The following is an 18,920-nucleotide window of genomic DNA, read 5'->3' as shown; positions in this document are numbered from 1 at the left end:
CGCTGCTGGGAGGTGGCCGGACATCGGCTCAGTCCCGCACTCAGACTCCAACCACATCTAATGACAATCCCTGCACATATACACAGATATGCATGCACACAAAAGCCAAACATTCCTAAATGTAAATGTAAAACACAAATCTAAACTGAACGTCTGAAAAGCAGTTTTTGGTTGAGGATGAGCAAAAAACACCACGTGACCCCTGAGGATACACACATTATTTAGTCTGAGACAAAAGCTTCAAGTCAAATTGCTGTAATCCAAAATAAATTTTGAACATGGAAAAAAAATAATATTTGAATGCAGTATCTTCAAAAGCAGGCAGGGGTCAGTAGATGTTCAAATACTGTGCTGCTCTAATTGAGAGGTATATAAAATATATAATAAAAGACTTAGATTAATTAGAAAAAAATGATTTCAGGTGTGACTGAAAATCATGTAAACTTTCTCTAAAGTATATTTGATTTAGATTTAAATACATTCACAGTTCACAAAACATTGTCCAGTCCATAAGTGTTTCACAATAAAATACAATACATTACTTGTTTATTTCTTTAGACACACACATATTGTCTTATAATATTTTCACAGGTTCATCTTTAGTAGTCATTACATAGATAGTATTTTTCAGCACAGCTTAAGAGCTTGACAGCACACAGAGGGATTTAAAAATAAAATAAAATAAAAAAATCTATTTTTTGGCTTGTAGGTCGGTGTTCTTTCATCTGCATCTTTAGAGTAATACCAAACCTTCAGTCAAACGGTCTTTAAAATACTTATGGTGGTAGTGATAGTGTGTTTCAGCCATCTAATACAATAGATCTTCTGCAGCTGACGTATTACTACACTCTTCATCACAGTTCAGAAATAACACCCTGATATACAACCATAATTGTCATACACTGCTTCTCTTCCTTCTCTCTTCTCTGTAAATGCTGTTGTGTACAGCTGCACTCAGGACACACGTGAATGATGCCTTAAATGATAAGGCTGGTGATATTCCAGATGTTTTCTTTTTGTCAGATGCAAAAATAAAATCCCCATGAAAAGACAAAACCAAAAAAACAATTGAAACTACAGTCACTAGTACTTTCTATGTAGCCAAAAGCTGATATACATTTATGAGTGTGGCAACTTAAATTTTAAGTTTTAATTAATTGATCTATTTTCTAGTTTGGTAAAAAAAAAAAAAAATCTCAATCTGCGTTTGTCAAACCAGAAAATGTCTTAAAATTTCCTTAAATATTGTGTTTTGTCCACAGGAAACAAAAATACTCAATTTATAGTAGAGCAAAGGGACCACAACTAAATAACATTTCAGAATAATTCTAATTAATTTATATGCAGGCTTATAATGTATGCCATTAAGCTGTGAATCAATTTTACACTGTCGTAAAACCCACGCTTGTGTATTTTAGGGATGTCCCGATCCGATATTGATATCAGTCCGATATCAGCCAAAAAACAAGTATCGGATTATATTGGACTGATACAACAGTCGCTTCCGCTCGAGCACTCCTATCCAGCAGCACCGCGAGCGTGAGTTAGCCATTAGCACCAGGCTAGCCCATCCTGAGGCGAGCTGCCAAAACAACATTATTTCACAAACCAGCGCCACCTGTCGACTTTCAACAGCCTCCGTTTGTTACCCAAAAACCAGCCATGCCAAAAGCTCTCTGTGTTTTAAATGTGTCCTGAAGCTCCACACACGAAGCTAAGTACGTCTGCGGGGCCGGTCACCGGGTCCCCGGGCTTACCTGTGGGAGGAGTCACTCACCCTGTGTGGGTTGGGCTAATCCAAAATAGTGAAAACAAAGGGGGGTGTTCTCTGAAGACACGCTGTTACCTGTGAAACACGGGTGCTCTGAAAACGCCCCTATTAGGAAAAAATCAAATATTCTCACGTTGAAGGTTAAAATTGATGTAACCCATTGGTTACTAATAAATGGTCAGTTTTTCTCATACCTACTGTTGCTGACTATTGTTCTCTGTTTAAGTAATATCACTTGATCAAGCCTATTCTAACATTCCACACTACAAAATGAGTCATTAAAGTATTTATGATTCATGCTGATATCGGATTGATATCGGTATCGGCCAATACTCAAGGCTGCAATATCGGTATCGTATCGGAAGTGAAAAGGTTGTATCGGGACATCCCTAGTATTCATGGACGTGAGGCTGCAAGTGTACTGCATGTATAAAGAAAATAAGGACATGGTGCACAGTCGTGGCAGTGAAAACACGGGTTTCTCCAGCGACATTGCTCACATTAAACACAGATGTCACCCATTGGTCTTTAAAAAAAACAGTGATTTGCTGCAGCCTCCATCTTTGATCAAAGTCAGAAAGTCCTGACTTTAAACATTGGTTTACTTTTAACGGGATTTTTTGACACTGACATTAAGAATAACACCAGCTACAGCATTTAACGCGTGTCTGCAAGTCAAAGAAATGTTGAACCATTCCTTTAACTGCCTGCAAATTCCCAGTCTTACATGCACTACACATTGATACGTCAGCATGTCACTTTGCATGTTAAAGTATATTTCTAATGCATGCCACACACTAAATGACACCAGCCTCCAGCAGCAGGAAACTTTGTTGTATTGCAATATGAGGATAAAACTGCCACGTGTTTTAGTATTTACTTGCAACCTGCAAGGAGTTATCACTTTTCAGTCTAAATATTGCGTGGCTATGCTTCACAAGGACAAACAAAGCATAAAACTCTCAAACAGGTGTATGACTAACGGATTCACAGTCCGCTGTAACTGCATCAAGACATGACACAACACGTGCATACATGCTATAGGCCGAGTTCAGACCTATATGTAATGTAGATGGGCTTAAGTAGAACTGTTCACACCTGGCATTTAAACATGAACTCGGACATAGTGTCCTCCCCCGCCCCTTTATTCAAATACAGATCCTATGAAACAATAATGATAAAATGAAGTTTTTGACTGCACCAAATTGTGAAGGAGATGAGTGAAGCAAAGCTCGTCTCGGGAAAAAAAAGTGTTAATATTGTGGCCATGGATGCAAATAAAGCAACGTATGACTGATTAGTGTAAAAAAAAAAACGGACAGACGTTTAGGCCTGTACTTAGCGTGATCTGGATGTGATTGGATCACTTAGGATGGATGTTAATACCAGTTCTGAATGGGCACTTTTACCCTGGAATCCTGGCTGGAAGATTAATCAAAGACTTGAATATAACATTGCATACATAAAGCAGAGGGTTAACCTCTGCGACCTCCCACCAGCCAAACTATGGATCTTTTCCCTTGTTTCACACAAACAAAAGAAGCATACAGAGCAGACATCAAGCATTTTCTTTTTTAAACATTCACGTGATGAAACTAGCAGGTATTTCAGATTATAGCAACAATGACGCGGCACAGTTTGGAGAGTACTGTCATTCTTCCTTGGCTGTCCTTGTTTGGACCCACAGTGTAAGGTGTTGACGTCCAGACCCAGTCGTGAACAGGAGCAGAGGTGACAACAATACCGACACGTTCATTTTACTCTCCCTGATCCGACTGTGTCTTGTCTTTCAAGAAACATCTGCAAATATTAGTCTCCTCAGAAAGACTCGAGGACGAGGACTTCCTCATAAATAAGGAAGTGGTGTAACTGTAACAACAGAGACTTACTTGACAGTCTCAAAATAAACCAGTGATTCATCAAAGAATTGAACTCTGTCGCGATATGAAAAAAAAAAAGAAGGATCCAACCATACTGTGGCTTTTTCAGCAGCACCTGCAGTTTTAAATGTGAGCTGGATGCTAACAGTAAAGGGACATCCTACTCCGCCGCATAGCCTCACTGATTAAATATGCTGGGCTGACCTCTGGTTCCTCCGTCATCACCACAATGTTCTGCCACTCTCCACACTGGTTGGATTTCTTGATGGTGTCCACCACACAGAGCGCATAGAGGCAGTCCTCAAAGGTGGCAGCCATCGTCAGAGGCCTCCCGTCCCAAGTCCGCCGGTCATCTTGGTCCTGAAAGGCCTGCCGCACAGCTTGGATCATGCGGATTGTCCCAGTGAGATAAGGGGCCGGAATGTCACTGAAGGCCTTCTCCGGTAAAGAAGCCTTCTCAAGAGGCGTGGTGTCCTTGAGCAGCAATTCGGGGCCACCACCACTTCCTCCACCCCCGCTGTTCTTCTGTCCGTACAGGTCCGTCCCTGTGACCATTAGCCGTCCAACTGTCCCCACCACGATCACCTCCTGGCGAAACTCTCCAGGAACGTTGAAGTTGAGCGTCACTGTGCAGCAAGCCCCTCCCTCCAGTACCATCTGGAATGTGCAGAAGTCATCACTGGTGATCTGACGGATGCCCCGGATGTGGTCCGTCTGTTTGACAAAGGTCTTCAGGAATCCATGGACTTTGGCCGCACGCTGTCCCGTCAGAAACGTAAGCAGGTCGATGATGTAACTTCCAACCGAGTGCAGGCCGCCGCCTCCCATCAGGTCATCACAGCTCCAGTTGTATTTCTTCCCCAGGAGACTTCCACTGTGGACCTTCAGGGAGGAGAATAGAAGCTGTTGGATTATTTCAGGAACGGTCACGGTACATGTACCAAACTCTTCGCACTGACTGCGTGTTGGCTGAAATTGGCTGTGCCGCTGGTTATACGTCAAACAGGACGACTGGTTTGACGCGGCGTCATCTAAATTGAATTATCACAGATACACGGTGAAATGCTTGCTACTTGCTGCACTATACTTATACTTATTTTCACTTTCACCTTTAAATTTTGTTAGTAGTAGGTGCAGAATTATTTTGTAATAATTCTTATTACAAAACCGTGGCCTTTGAACCTGCCTCCACAGTGTCATATGAACTCACCTGGGCCTCGCAGACCAGCAGCTCCCCGATGTACCCTTCCTCTAAGAGCTCCTTCATTCGAACAAACGCCGGCAAAAAACGTAGCACATTTCCCATAATGCTCAGCAACTTGGGGTAGTACTGGGCTGCTGACATCATCCGGAAGGCATCCAGAGGTGTGGCGGTTCTGTCACATATGACATTCTTTCCAATACCTTAGAAAAGAAAGAAAGAAAGAAAGAAAGGACAGTTGAGAATGAGACACATGCAGAATGTGACGTATGTCCGTCTATCATGCCAAAGGAAGCGTGGAGAAAGAAAACAGGGAACGAAAGAGGACAAAGAGAGAGAAGTAGTGTGGAGACATAATATCCTCGGAAGCTAAGAAACAATTGTGGCGACTCCCACAATAGCTGAGTCACAAATTCCTAAACTTTCTAATTTATAATCCAGATTGTTTTGTCTCGTATAATTCTCACTAAAACATATACACTATATAAAATATGTCAAAGATGCTCTTCTGTTTCTAAACAACGTGTTGAAAGAAATATTCAAAATGACTGAATGTTATAATAAGGGATAATGCTTTTTCAGGCTGTCGTGTGTGTGTGTGTGTGTGATACAGGGGAAGTCCCAGATTGCTGATAACATTGTTAAAACAAGACAAAAGCACAACGTGACACACAAAAACTACAGTAGTTGTTATTCAGACCAGTGTGTACACTTACAGTGTAGCTATATCTGTGTTACAGGGATTGCTGAGGTGAAGCTGAGCTCATCTCACAGGTTAAGCTGCAGCACAGTCCCTCAACATGAATAATTCATGTCCAGGACATATCTCATCTCTAACCAGGGGACTTTAAAGACAGACAGACAGACAGACAGACAGACAGACAGACAGACAGAGAGGGAAGACAGTCATGAATCATTTAGTATCAAGTACCACAGCTTTATTTTATATGCTGGAATATGCAGAAATATAAGTAAAGTAATTTCTTTACTTATACTTTAATTAATTTGTGCTGTCATATGTAATAAATAATAAATAATTTCATTTGAAAAGTGTGTTCAAAGACATAAGTGATCTGATCTAAATATGTATATCGTATATGCGGCTGTTCAGGTTAACTGGGATTGTGCATGTGGGTGTAAACTCTGCAGGTATTTGCTCCGTTTCAGAGAGTTTTAATCAAAGTAAATGTTTAATATCTAATGAAAAAGTCTAATATCCAGAGAAAAGTAAAACATGGATTTCTTTTATCCAGATGATGACGATGTGGAACTGAAACTGAAAATCAGTGATTACAGAGCTTTCCTTTTACAACTGAAAGTCAAGTCACGGCTGATAAGAGAGACACATACAGACCCCAAAGCTATTAATTATACTATTATTAACTATCCTTTATTTATTAGTCTGACTTTGAAAACCTCTGAAATGGCCACTTTCTTAGATAGATATTTGCCAAGGAACTTGATTCACCTTGAACTGTTGAGTTTCTCTTCTCTCTATAACATTTGAAAGGTTTATACCTTGTACAGAGAGTTTTGTTTTGTTCCTTTTATCAAAGTAATAAGTCGTTGTTTCTTGTAGAGCTGCAGATCTTAGCTGCACGTTTGATAACTCAATTGTAAAATGTCATTAGAACGCGAAGAGAATTTCAACCAAACAGATTCCTATCTTCAAATGTTTTTTCAACATGTTCTAGAAGTATAACAAAAAGATCAATAACATCAAGCATTCTGATCACAGTGATAAAACACTAGCAGGTTGCATTTGGTGTGTGTGTGTGTGTGTGTGTGTGTGTGTATTGGAGCCGGTCCATTAAGCTAATGCCCTCCACTTGTAAGGATTTAAGCATTCCTAAATGTGTTAAAGTGCTGCCATTAACCCCCTGCACCAGAGCCACTCGCTGGCTGCCGTCAGGGAGGAGGAGCCAAAGGAGTGGCTTCTGGCCACAAGGTTCCTGATGCATGTTAATGGTGGACATGGACTAACAAGGCGGCTCCACACGCTCCACACGTGTTCGTCAGCTGATTTCAGTGCAGACAAAGGATTGATGAGAGTTCACTAAGTGATCATTTTTATTCATGGTGCATCGTCCTGCACATAAACTCACTGGCTCTCCTATTATTAACAGGCTAGTCTTCACTTAGACCAGGGGTGTCCAAACTAAGGCCCGCGGGCCAATCCTTTTTAGTTGTATCCTTTTATTGAATTTAAAGTCTATGTCAATGTGCGTTGTGATTTGGCGTCATACACATAAAATTGATCTAAAGTGAATTGAACTTTCATTCTAAACAAAGCGATATATATAACCTTAAACAGTTAATGCCTATCCTTAACCTAACCACAATTCAAATCTTATCCCCGTATCTAAAGAGGTAACAAATACAAGTACACACACACACACACACATACAGCCATGTGCACTGATACACATCAGGAGCACATGACTCACGGCATGTGATCATTATTCAGGAGACTCTTAAGCTTATTAACTCCATACTGTGTTCTGCCGTGAAGCAGAAGAATCAGAACATGTTAGAGATTAAACATGTTCACAAGTCCAGCAGAATCATTTGGGGAAAAGAGATATTGCAATTAAATGAGCAATATTGCATTTAAAGTGAAACTTCAGTTCAATATTCACTGTGCAATAAACTCAAAAATAGAAGAATTAAATGGCAGCCTATGCGATTTGCTAACTGCATGGTTTTACACTGCTATTTTCATTTAAAATTAATATTTGTTCAGCCGTATGAAGAAGTTCCACAGGATCCAACACTTAGAGGGGAGAAAAACACTGTGTCACTGTGGAAAAAAAAAAGACAGCAGACGCTCATTAATACCAACGAATGCCCTGAGGCACAAACTAATGGATGGAGATGTGTTCAGAGATTCACCGCAGGGTGAAGATGCTCCTCGTGAACAGCTGTGTCCTGCGGACAAAGGAACAGCTAACACTAGTTCAGTGAGGAGAGGAGGAGAGAAAAGGGAGCGATGCTTGAGTAAATATGGACTGTTGTCACGGCAATGATCTTCCCCTGACCGCCCTCCCTTAACCCCCTCCTGTCTGCTACCAAGGTCAAGAGAAAACAAGATGAGAAGGAAAGGAGAAGGTGACATACAGATGAAATACTGTCAGATTCCGTGAAAGCAACATTTAAACATAGGGCTTAAACATGTCTATGTTTAAATGTTTGTTTTTTCTTGGTTTAATGAACTTCATTTTGCCTTGTTTTATTATTATGTTTCCTTTTTCTTATAAACGTGCACTCATTCTGACAGACAGGGACATCCTGTGGTCACTGACATCACAGATGTGCAGGGTAAACTATATAAACCTTGGGTGATGTTTTGCAGATATATGACACGTGACAGTCTGATGCCCTCAGTCACTAACGCGAGTCCAACGTCAACTATCGACACATTCCTGCCCTCTGAGACGGTGAGACGAGTCAACAAACTGAGAGTTTGAATTACTGACATTGTTTCTAACGGATTCCTTTATCTGCTGCTCTTCTGCAGAGCAAGATAAGGGAGCTGAAAAATGCAACGCACTGCTGCAACCAAACAAACATGGACCAGGAAAATAAATAAAACAGGGGTCGTCATCTTTACAAAGCCTAACCCTATTATTATTATTATAATAATTATTGTTATTACTATTATTATTATCATCACTAGTATCATTATTATTATTATTATTATTATTATTATTATTACCGTTATTATATTACTATTATTATTATTACTATTATCATTATTATTATTATTATTGTTGTTATTATTATTACTATTATTATTATTACTATTGTTGTTTTTATTATTATTACTATTATTATTATTATTACTATTGTTGTTTTTATTATTATTACTATTATTATTATTATTATTATTACTATTGTTGTTATTATAATTAATATTGTATTATTATTGTTATTATTATTATTATTATTATCATCTGCATCAGCAGAAATGGAACAAAGCTAAGTTGTTTTGTTGTAAAGGGATAAAGAGACTGTATCTCACACTGATATTTGTAGATACTCAAACAGTGTGATATCAGTATTGGTATGGGACTTAAAAGAGTAGTGTCCAGTAAGTATTTTCTATTTGTTTTAAAATAAATAAAATGGTATTTAAACAGGAAGACTAATGGCCCTACTCCACTATGGTCCCGGTTCATCTCGGCTCGGTTTAGGTTGCATCTCCACTACAAAATATAGTACTTAACATCACTAGAATCAGTTAATAACGTCACTCTGACCAATCAGTGGCACACAGAGTCTGGCAACGTCACACACAGTACTTAAAAAAAAGTACCAGGTTCTTTGCAAGTGGAAACGCAACTTAACCGTGCTGTGCCGAGGCGAGGTGAGTAGAGCAAGTAATAAAATGATGCTGGAACTACAAATTCAGTGTTTTCTTACATAAAATGTGTGACAGTATGAGTGGATAAGTAAATTGTGGTGAATTTCCATGATCAGTATAATAGTAAATTGGGAAAATCATATGAATTACCTGAAAATACTCAGTACCACAAGGGGGAGCCTGCATCTTTCTAACCATTCAAGGACCTCATGATTTGTAATCATTGTTCAGTCTTATTTTTCTCTTTAAAAAATATATATATTGTTGTTCAATAATGTAGTTAAATATGTGTTTCTTAAAAGATGAAAGTTAAAGAGTAGATTTTTACAATGATCACATTAGTGTCGCAAACTGTGAAAAACATGAGGATGAAAAAAGGAAAACAATTAGTAGCATGAGTCTGAGTCGTTATCTTAAATACACGTCTGTTAAACATTAAGAAAATGAACGGGTGTAGCTTTCTATACATTACTCTATATTTAGATTATATTTCTCTTGCATGTGAAGATTATGATAAAGAAGACTTCTCAGTGTCACATACACTATTTCCACCTACCCAACAAACAACAGGAAGCAAGACTGTGGTATACCAAACTATCACTTCCTGTTGCAGCTACTGCACTGTAAAGCTACATGTGCATCTGTAGTTTGAGACGCTGTCAGTGAACGCTAAAGTATTAACCGGAAAAGGCACGAATACCTTTAAAATCACACAACAGAGGAGCAAAGTCCCTGACTTCAGTATCTGCAGCTGTCCCTGACGACCAAACACGGCCCAGTCCTGAACACCAGCATATAAAGGAAATGTGAGCGCCCCTACAAAGGAACAGCATCACCTTGGTGATAAACACGATGAGCAGGAGGCAGCGATGTGAAAAGCCTTACAGTGTGCCAGTGAAGGACAGGACAGCACGTGTTTGTGCAAGATGAAACGATTGCACCAGCGATTTCCCAACAACCCAGCTGACGACACAGGTATCTCTGTTGTAGCGTGCCACAGTTAGCGCAGTCAGGCGTACAGACAGAGACAGACACACGTCAGAGGGGCGTGTACTTCATCAGTCTCATCAGCGAGGTATTTGAGGGTGGAAATTCTTAATTACATAAGACAATGTTTCAACATGTAATAACACGTTAATGTAATAGCTTCACTAACAAAGGCTGGAACCAAACTTTAAACTGAAAAGTTTGACTGAACTTATTATAATAGGTCTTTGGTGAATACATGAGCAATGTATTATTGGGGTTGAATGAGTATTGTTATAATTAGTGTTCAGCAGTATCATTAAATCCATCTATTTGTGCTCAGTTCAGTTCAGGTCATAGTGATCTGACAGGTTGTTCCAGGTGTTTCAGTGGGAGAACCAGCTTGGGAGGGAGGCGTTCCCTACCAACAAGTTCTGGTTCTACTGTGGCATTTCCACACAGTTCCGATTGACAGAAACATTTGTGCTTGTAAAAATGGTTCATTCCAATTAAAATCAGGGTCCACGTACATTGTGTTGTGTTTCACTTGTATGTGTGTGTGTGCGTCCATCAAATGATTCTAAATAAAACAATAATGCATTTTTTGATGATGACGTTTTGTCCACTAACCAAAATGATTCACTTTTAATGATTTCTTTGTTATGTGGAGCAAAGAAATGAAGAAAATACTCACATTTAAGGAGCTTAAACAATCGGAAATCTTGTTTTAATTATGAAAAAAGTCCAAATAGTTTTCGATTAATTTAGTAATCGATTAATAATCGATTCATTGTTTCAGCTCTAAATAATAATAATAATGATAATAATAAATAAACCCAAATATTGCGCTCTCTCCTGCCATTGGATCGCATGACACAATGTGACCTCACCATCACACAGAGGTTCCTTATTGGTCTTAAGAGAAGAAAAAGAGGACTTCATGAAGCTGGGGATAAAATGAGGGAGGAGGAATTCTACGTTCCTGTTTTCCTGTGGAACGCTCACTTGTCAGTGGGCTGCTCAGGATCTCACCATGCAGCCATTCATCACACACAAAAGCAATTTCACAGGAAGACAAGCATTCTCTTTGCCATTCTTACACACTGCTCTCTGCCATGTCTCTGTCTGCAATGTCCATTCACACACACACTCATTAGCATGTCAATGGAGGTGCAGGAGAACTTGAATGTAAACTAGTGAGAAACTGGTGAAAATAATAAAACCACTGGGGAAGAAAGGCCTGGGAATATAGCAGCACATACCTCTGCCTCAAGCAATCTCCTGAAATGTATTCAGTGTGTCCATTTGATTCTGAAATGTCATTAAAGGCAGGTTTCATTAAGTTTAACTGCATGTTTTTTACAACTTTTTAAACTTTTTATCAGGGAGCATTAAGCCGCTTTTCCACCAAATGGTTGGTCGCTACGATGCATTAGGAATAGCACCAACATATCCAGCCCTAATCATTCCATTTTTTCGGCAACCTTCCCTTGAGGTACCAGAGGAAGCTAGACTGGCTCCACCCACGACAGTCAGCTGATTGGGTGACAGGCAAATGCCCGCAGTCTATTTTCATAAAAAGATTGACATCTTGTTGAGACAAACAGCCACAAACAGGAAGAAAAGCAGTGTGCAGTTGTGTTCCTTGTTGTCACACAGGTACAACATAACACTACATGTCTCGCTGACACAGCCCACACACTGCCTGTCAAGTGAAGGTACTGTTCTCCACCATCACCATCCCAAACTGCACCGTACTCAAGTGTTTCCCCTAGGTTTACCATAAATGAATAAAGGTATGATTTTATTTATCTATTTATTCTTCAATACATGCAAGTTAGTGCTGGGAGGTACAACAAAAAATGATATCACAGTATTTTTCAAATTTTCACGGTGTATAACTGTATTTTTTATGCATGAGCATGAATGAGTCCTCCAGTGAGAGAGAAGTGCAGTTTAAAGTGTGCTCACCTGTGTGTGTGTGTGTGTGTGTGTGCATCAGAGCAGGAGAGCAGACGAGAATCGTAAACGCGTGACCGCGTAGAGACAGAAATGACATGCCGTCATGTAAATGACATGTGCAGCTGCACAGTTGAGGACAGGGACAAGAAACATGTGTCCCATCACACTACTGAACAATTTTTAAGCAGCAGAATTCACTTGTAGCTGTTGTGTCTGTCGATCTTCACATGCAGTGAAACACTTCCTGTGTGCAGCTATACTGAGAAACACAGAGAGCTGTGGAGCCGATAGACTTAATCATTGTGTCAACTTATTTGCCTTATTTGAATGTGACAGACACTTATTTATCTATCTATCTATCTATCTATCTATCTATCTATCTATCTATCTATCTATCTATCTATATATATATATATATATATACATATATATGGTGTTGTTAGCTGTTGCTACATCTGTTCAAATTCCTTCTTTTGCATTTTAACATTTATTTAAAAAACTAAAAGAAAAAGCAAACATCTGACTACATGTTAATGTTGTCATGTGCAGTTGTGTGTTGGATCTCTCGGTGTAACAGAGTGTTGTGTAACAGCATCAGTGGTGGGAACATGTATTTATGATGTCGCCTGCTTGCCCTTTGCAGGCAGGTTATAAATAGCACGTTGCCTTTAGGTGGCCATTCAGAGCCGTGTGTGATCAGAGTGAACATCAATAACAATAAATAAAATACAAAGAGTCTGATTGAGATGTCATGCTGTTTACTGTTACTATGTTACGACTATATTATTTCCTTATTTGATTTTGTCAGTCAGTGTGTGAGCTCTTTGTAGACAAAGAGTTGTGTAGCATTTAAAGTCTATGTGAAAAACCAGAAATGGACGATGAGTAATCATCCAGACTGCCTTTCTTCTTTGCTTCCCAACATTACTGGTGTATGATGAGAATAAGACGCTATTATTAGACAAGCACAGTCTGGTCCAGTCTGCAGGGATGAGCAAGCGTCTGACATCTGATCTGTGTCTATCACTGACCACAGCAGTTATCAGATTTAATCCTTTTCAACTGCTACTTTGATTTGACTTTGATGGCCCTTTGACTCTGTGTGTGTGTGTTTGTGTGTGTTTGTGTGTGTTGAATTGGTTTATGTTTATTTATCTTATTACTTAGACTGATTAAATGTGGTAAGGGTCCTGGAAAGATAGTTTGACCACTCTAAACACACCTTATTTTCATGATCTAAAATGTTTTTTTAACCTACTAAATTCATCGACTACCTGACTTATCAAGCCGCTGTTTCTAACATCTTAAATCTAATTCAGTTACTGCTTCTCGTGTGTTCTGACACGGAATCCATTTCCTTGTCTTTGACACTTGAGACTCCTTTTCACAGCCATTTGAACTCCCTGAAAGTAGAACAATACTGTAAACTTATAGGCTGAAAAATAAACGAGGGCACCAGCCTTCTTTTTTCATATATTCTCTTTATTTCTTACTAAGAAACCAGCATATTATGTGCTGCATTTCACAAAGGGATCAGTCTCAGGCTGCAGTACATTAAAAATGCAAATGTATTTAATTGGAACTGGAAAAAAAATATAAGAAGCTTCAGCTTAAGAAATAGAAATACTTCTGGTTCACACATCTGTCTTTGAATGCAGCGCGTTGTGTTCATGTTTCCCCGTGTGAGGATGCCACAGCCTCCACAAAGCCTGAGTGACATCAGATGCCTCAGGAATGTCATGGTAGTAAGAAAGAGAAAGGAGGAGAGAACAGAGAGAGGCTGCTTAACAAGACCGACTGGTTTACTGTAATGAGAGTGAGGGTGATGGACTCCAGTCAAACCTGAACCACACGTGTTGGCTTTTGTTCAATTGTTACAGCGTTTTTTTCCATTGTCCTTGTAGTTCTGGATCTGAAATCTAATCAGGTTCAGGGACTTCACCGAAGTCCAGACCTTAAGCCCGTTGAGAATCTTAGGGGTGTGCTGGGGAAGGCTTTGCACAGTGGTCCGACTCTCCCAGCATCAATACAAGATATCTTGGTGGAAAATGAACGCAACACTGGACGGAAATCTTGTGACATTGCAGAAGTTTATGGAAACAACGCCACAGCGAATGAGTGTCGTCCTCAACGCTGGGGGGGGCCCGTGTATCTTCTTCCTCAACTCTTTTGAAGTAACGCATAGAGGAAAGAACTTCGTTTAGCCATCATTGTAGCGCTAACACTGAAAAGCCAACTAGTGACTCTGTGAGCCAAAGCAACGTAACGTGTAACGTGTAACGTGTAACGTGGTCCGCCCAGGCCCATTACTGGCTACACTGAGTTTTAAGCATTTACTGGTTATTGTTACATACATATTGTTTGACAATAAGGCCTTGGTGTGGTTCATCGCTAACAAATGATGGACATGAGATCACTCGTGACACGTTAGAGATGATCAACATGGAATTGAAAAAATGAAATGTATAGTTCATTAGATGTTATTGGCGGTGCATCAGTTTTACAGAGCCCAGGTTTGTTTTCTGTTTCTAAAGATAAAAGATTTGCATCTGCCCTTATCATTTAGCTTCAGCCTCAGTTTTATTCAGGTATAACAACTGACCTGGTCACAAGGCTGGACATCTACACATCTCAGTACATGTACATATGAATGTGTATATACAGTATATAAACAGATGTTGAGTTCTACTGCACTGTTTGTCATCCAGAAGCATGCAAACAGACCTGGACCTAGACTTTGGCTGAGGAAGAGCGGTGAGAGGGAAGGAACAGGCGGCTCTCACTCACTCACTCACTCACTCACTCACTCACTCACACAATGAAGCTGTGAGGAAATGAGCCAAGAGTAAAGAGAGGAAGAATGACTAGTGAGATGTTTGCAGTGGCGGTCACACAGGTTGAGTCAGGCTTACTGGATCACAATCAGCAAAGCTGGCTTGAGATCAGTTGGCTTGTGCAACCTCCTTTCTACATGCAGTAGCTTCTTGTGGACGAAATATTGCCCCACGTCCAAGTGTGGACATGAGTCAACGTCTGTTTGTGTAGCCTGTGATTGCACTTGTGCGTGTACAGTAACTTTATTGTGATGTGTCAACAAACACGGTCTTGGTACTTCACGTCTGTCCCTCTCGTCACCTCCACAGAGTTTATGAAGCCAAAGAGCAAACAGAGCAGCGTGAGAAGAAATGGAGTCACTTTATGTCCATGTCACCAACAGTATGTGACTCTGGTCATTCCACACTGACTCACCTACGTGGATCAAAAACATCATGTGCAGGTGTGACCATGGAAGTTGTTGGTTCGCTACATTGTAAAATAAAACTAAATCTAAACCTAAAGTTTCGGAACCCAGCTGAAATATGTGGTTCCAGATAAAAGCCCATTTACTCCCTGGTGCTTTTGTTTAGTGTCTTCAGTTGTGTAGTCACAGTCCTGACCTATTAGAGCTCAGTGCCAGCTGAGTTCTGCTGCCAGACTGTGGTGTAAATAAAGCCTGTGTGGAGTAGAGCTCAGCGGTCCCTCTCACAGCAGCTCCACACCTCCCAAATGTGATCTCCGAAAAAAGCCACATTGCTCCAGATCTCAAACTAGAACAACCTTCCCTTTGTCTCTCTTTTTTCTGCATTCTATGCTCTTCCTCTCTGGCTCCTTTGAATTTCCCTGACACAGGTCAAGTTTGTTGTTTGTTAGAGTCTCTACAAATTACATCTAACCCACATCCAGCACATGTGACATGTGACTATCAGGCCTGACGGACAGTGCACGACCATCATGTAAAGAGGAAACATCCAGAGCATAGAGTGCTTCAAGAGAATAGAGCTTTCACATGACATCTTAAATATTATGACGTGAGGCTGCAAATAACACTGTTTCTGTTAGTTTCTGCAATCGTGTGGTTCCATTGACCTAAATGACTCGTGGTTCTCAAACACAATAGTTGTAGACCCGCAACTCACATGTCCCTGTGAGCTAAAAGTAGGGCTGGGCAATAATACGATCATGATATATATCGCAATAGAACTTTTCCTAGATTTCCTAAATAAGATGCACTCGACAGAAATTCAAACAACCCAAACTGCCGTTGACAATGAGAGAAACGGTGCTTTGAACCAACCATGTGGCTGGAATTGCTGCAGCCATGTCACATGTGCTAATGTTTTCATCACCGCAGCCACGTGCACCAACACGCCAGAAGTGACAGAGAGTCATAAGAGAAAACTGTGGTGAAGTTAGTTTCATATTGGATATTCAACAGCGGCTCATTCGTCATTTCCTGCATAATCTCAGGTGGTTATACAGTATCTGCTCACTGCCCACTGATACAAAGTAGTGCCGTCCGTCCCTTGAAGAACACGTCATGAAGTGTCTGGAATTGTAAATTGTAGATGGAGACGAACCAACTCGGTTATCTGCAAAACATGCAGCAAAACTGTTGCCACTACAGGCAGCAGTACCACACATGTGTGACATACCATTCACTACGAAACAAAGACGATTCCCACATCCACATCGCTACCTGCATCGATTCAAACGTTTAACCTGCCCCAAAGCAAATGACTCCAAAATAGACAATAAAGGCTAGAATAGAATAATGGAGATAAAGGCTGTTGTAACAAAATACATCACCACAGACATGGCAGTTTTAAAAGTCTCATTAAGACACTTGACCCAAAGTAAGAATGGCCTGGTCACAAATATTTAAGTGCTACTACATTAGAGCTGTACCGGCTCTACTCGCCTTCCACCAGCATAGTCCCTGGTACCGGGTACCAGACACATCACTGTAAAGGAAGTTAAGGGAAGCAACTTAAAGGAAGCAAAGTAACTTAGAGGAAGCAAAGTAACTTAAAGGAAGCAAAGTAAGTGTCTTGCCCAAGGACTAGCAGAGCCAGGAATCAAACCCTCAACCTTCCAGTTGAAAGACATGCACATGCCCCCAGTCCTCCTGTGATGTAACATCGCTATTAAGCGCTATCAAGATGCCACCGTGGTTGGTGCATTCCAATTCTGTTTGGATTATTGTTCACAGACACCACCTTGACTTCTGCCTCTAGTAGCACCGTCTTTATTTTACAGCTCTTAAAATGATCTGTTGCTATGACCAAGCTGAAAAAGTGCACTTTCACTTTTGATTATGGTCTTTAGAGCTATGGCACAGTGCAGTTATATATTTACATGTGTTAAAGGCTTAATGGTTAAACTGCCTGGTTTAAAATAAAAAAAGCTTTCTTGATTTAATTTAGAGCTGCAACTCATCGATTAATCTGTCAATTACTTTCTCGATGAATCGTTTGGTCTATAAAATATCAGAAAACCTTAAAAAATTAAAATATCACAATTATGGTTTGGGGCCATATTGGGGGCCATTTTGCCCAGAGAAGTGCTCTTCACGGGATACTTTCTGTTGTTCAGACTAGGAATACACAACATTATTGACACAATGTTGGATTGAAGGTGTATTACAGGATATCAGCAAACACACCAAGATCCCCCGATGTGACTAAAACGTTGACTTCTATGCTTGTTGCCCTCACCCACTTGTGTTTTGTTCTTTGTATGTTTATTTATTTTGCACAATGACGAAAATGTGCCGTGAAAAAAATAAAATGAATATTAAAAATGTTTAATTTCTCTACAGAAAAGACTAACTGCCCTCTGCCCTCATATTGTAATAATAATAATATCAGCATATTGGAACACGTCCAATATCGTGCATCACTAGTGCAGACCATTGACTGTGAACAGCTTCACCACGATCATATCCACTTAAACCACCTTTCCTGATGCTTGTTTTGACCTGAATGCCTAAATGCATTTAGTCAGTTGCTGCCATATAATTAATAATTGAATATTTGCGTTAATAAGCAGTAATTCTAGTGGCGTGTGAGTGTATAAAACGCTGCTTCTGGCCTTCATCCTCATCCAGCTACAACACCATCATCACGTGATTCTGTCAGGACAATAAGCACCTACACTTGTCATCACTGCTCCAATCATCCATCCATCCTTCCTTGCATCCTTCCATCCTTCCTTGCTGCTGCAGCACTCACTCACTCACTCTCACTCACTCACTCACCCAGGGTTTTGACAGCGATCTGTCTGGTGAGCGGCGGCGGCAGGTTGATGCAGACCAGATCCACGTCCTGATGCAGCAGCACGTCGTCGATGCGGTTGGTGTAGAAGGGAACGTTCATTTCCTTGGCCAGTTCCTCCGCCTCCTCCTGCGTGCGGCCCCACAGAGCTTTGACGGCGAAGCCCTCGTTCTTCAGCAGCGGTATGATGACTCTGGCAGTCAGGCTAGTGCCGAACACACCGACCCCGGGAAGCATGACTCGGGATTATGAGCGTTCCCGTTCGTAATCAGTCGGTAATGTGAAGCCAGAGCGAAGTGCAGCGGCGGTAGCGGCGAAGCGGCAGCTGGGACCGTCAGGTTGGCCATTCACCTGCAGCCAAACACCCGCAGCGCTGCTGCATTCTCCCGTCGCTCTGACTCCAGCGACGGTCATTTATCGTTGTTTTCCTGCGCTGAATATAATCCACAAACAGACGGGGAACCCGTTAGTGCATTAAAAATAGAACCTGAAATGCACCGTGCCGGTCGGCGCACGTCTGACAGCGGTCAGCGCAGCGATTGCGCCAGGCAATGAAGCGCATGTCACCGCCACCTCCTCCAGCCGCTGTGTTTATATTCCTCTGGTCACAAAGAAACTATATCCACAAATGAGCTTCGTGTGTCGGCGAGCTGACACGAAAAACACCGCCGCTGCGTCCCGCCCG

General features: G+C 40.8%; 1 protein-coding gene across 1 annotated transcript; it reads right to left on the bottom strand.

Moving 5' to 3' along the window:
• Positions 1 to 1,890: 1,890 nt before the first annotated feature.
• On the bottom strand, positions 1,891 to 18,545 carry gfod1 (glucose-fructose oxidoreductase domain containing 1). Its single transcript, XM_058642310.1, has 3 exons — positions 18,220 to 18,545; positions 4,862 to 5,055; positions 1,891 to 4,533 (listed from the first exon to the last, which is right to left on the bottom strand). The coding sequence occupies exons 1-3, from the start codon at positions 18,470 to 18,472 to the stop codon at positions 3,793 to 3,795; spliced, it is 1,188 nt and encodes a 395-aa protein (XP_058498293.1). The 5' UTR covers positions 18,473 to 18,545; the 3' UTR covers positions 1,891 to 3,792.
• Between the last annotated feature and the right edge of the window lie 375 nt (positions 18,546 to 18,920).

Source organism: Solea solea, chromosome 1 (assembly GCF_958295425.1).
Source record: "Solea solea chromosome 1, fSolSol10.1, whole genome shotgun sequence".
NCBI classification, from domain to species: domain Eukaryota; kingdom Metazoa; phylum Chordata; class Actinopteri; order Pleuronectiformes; family Soleidae; genus Solea; species Solea solea.
The sequence above is the reverse complement of the archived record's forward strand: the minus strand, read 5'-3'. Positions and strand labels throughout refer to the sequence as shown.

What these genes read in the sequence shown, in the direction of transcription:
- gfod1 (XM_058642310.1), bottom strand. Translation starts at nt 18,472, where the DNA reads ATGCTTCCCGGGGTCGGTGTGTTCGGCACTAGCCTGACTGCCAGAGTC. An exon ending in GATCGCTGTCAAAACCCTGG is followed by an intron (nt 5,056 to 18,219) that starts GTGAGTGAGTGA and finishes TTCTTTTCTAAG; the next exon opens with GTATTGGAAAGAATGTCATA. An exon ending in TGCTGGTCTGCGAGGCCCAG is followed by an intron (nt 4,534 to 4,861) that starts GTGAGTTCATAT and finishes TCCTCCCTGAAG; the next exon opens with GTCCACAGTGGAAGTCTCCT.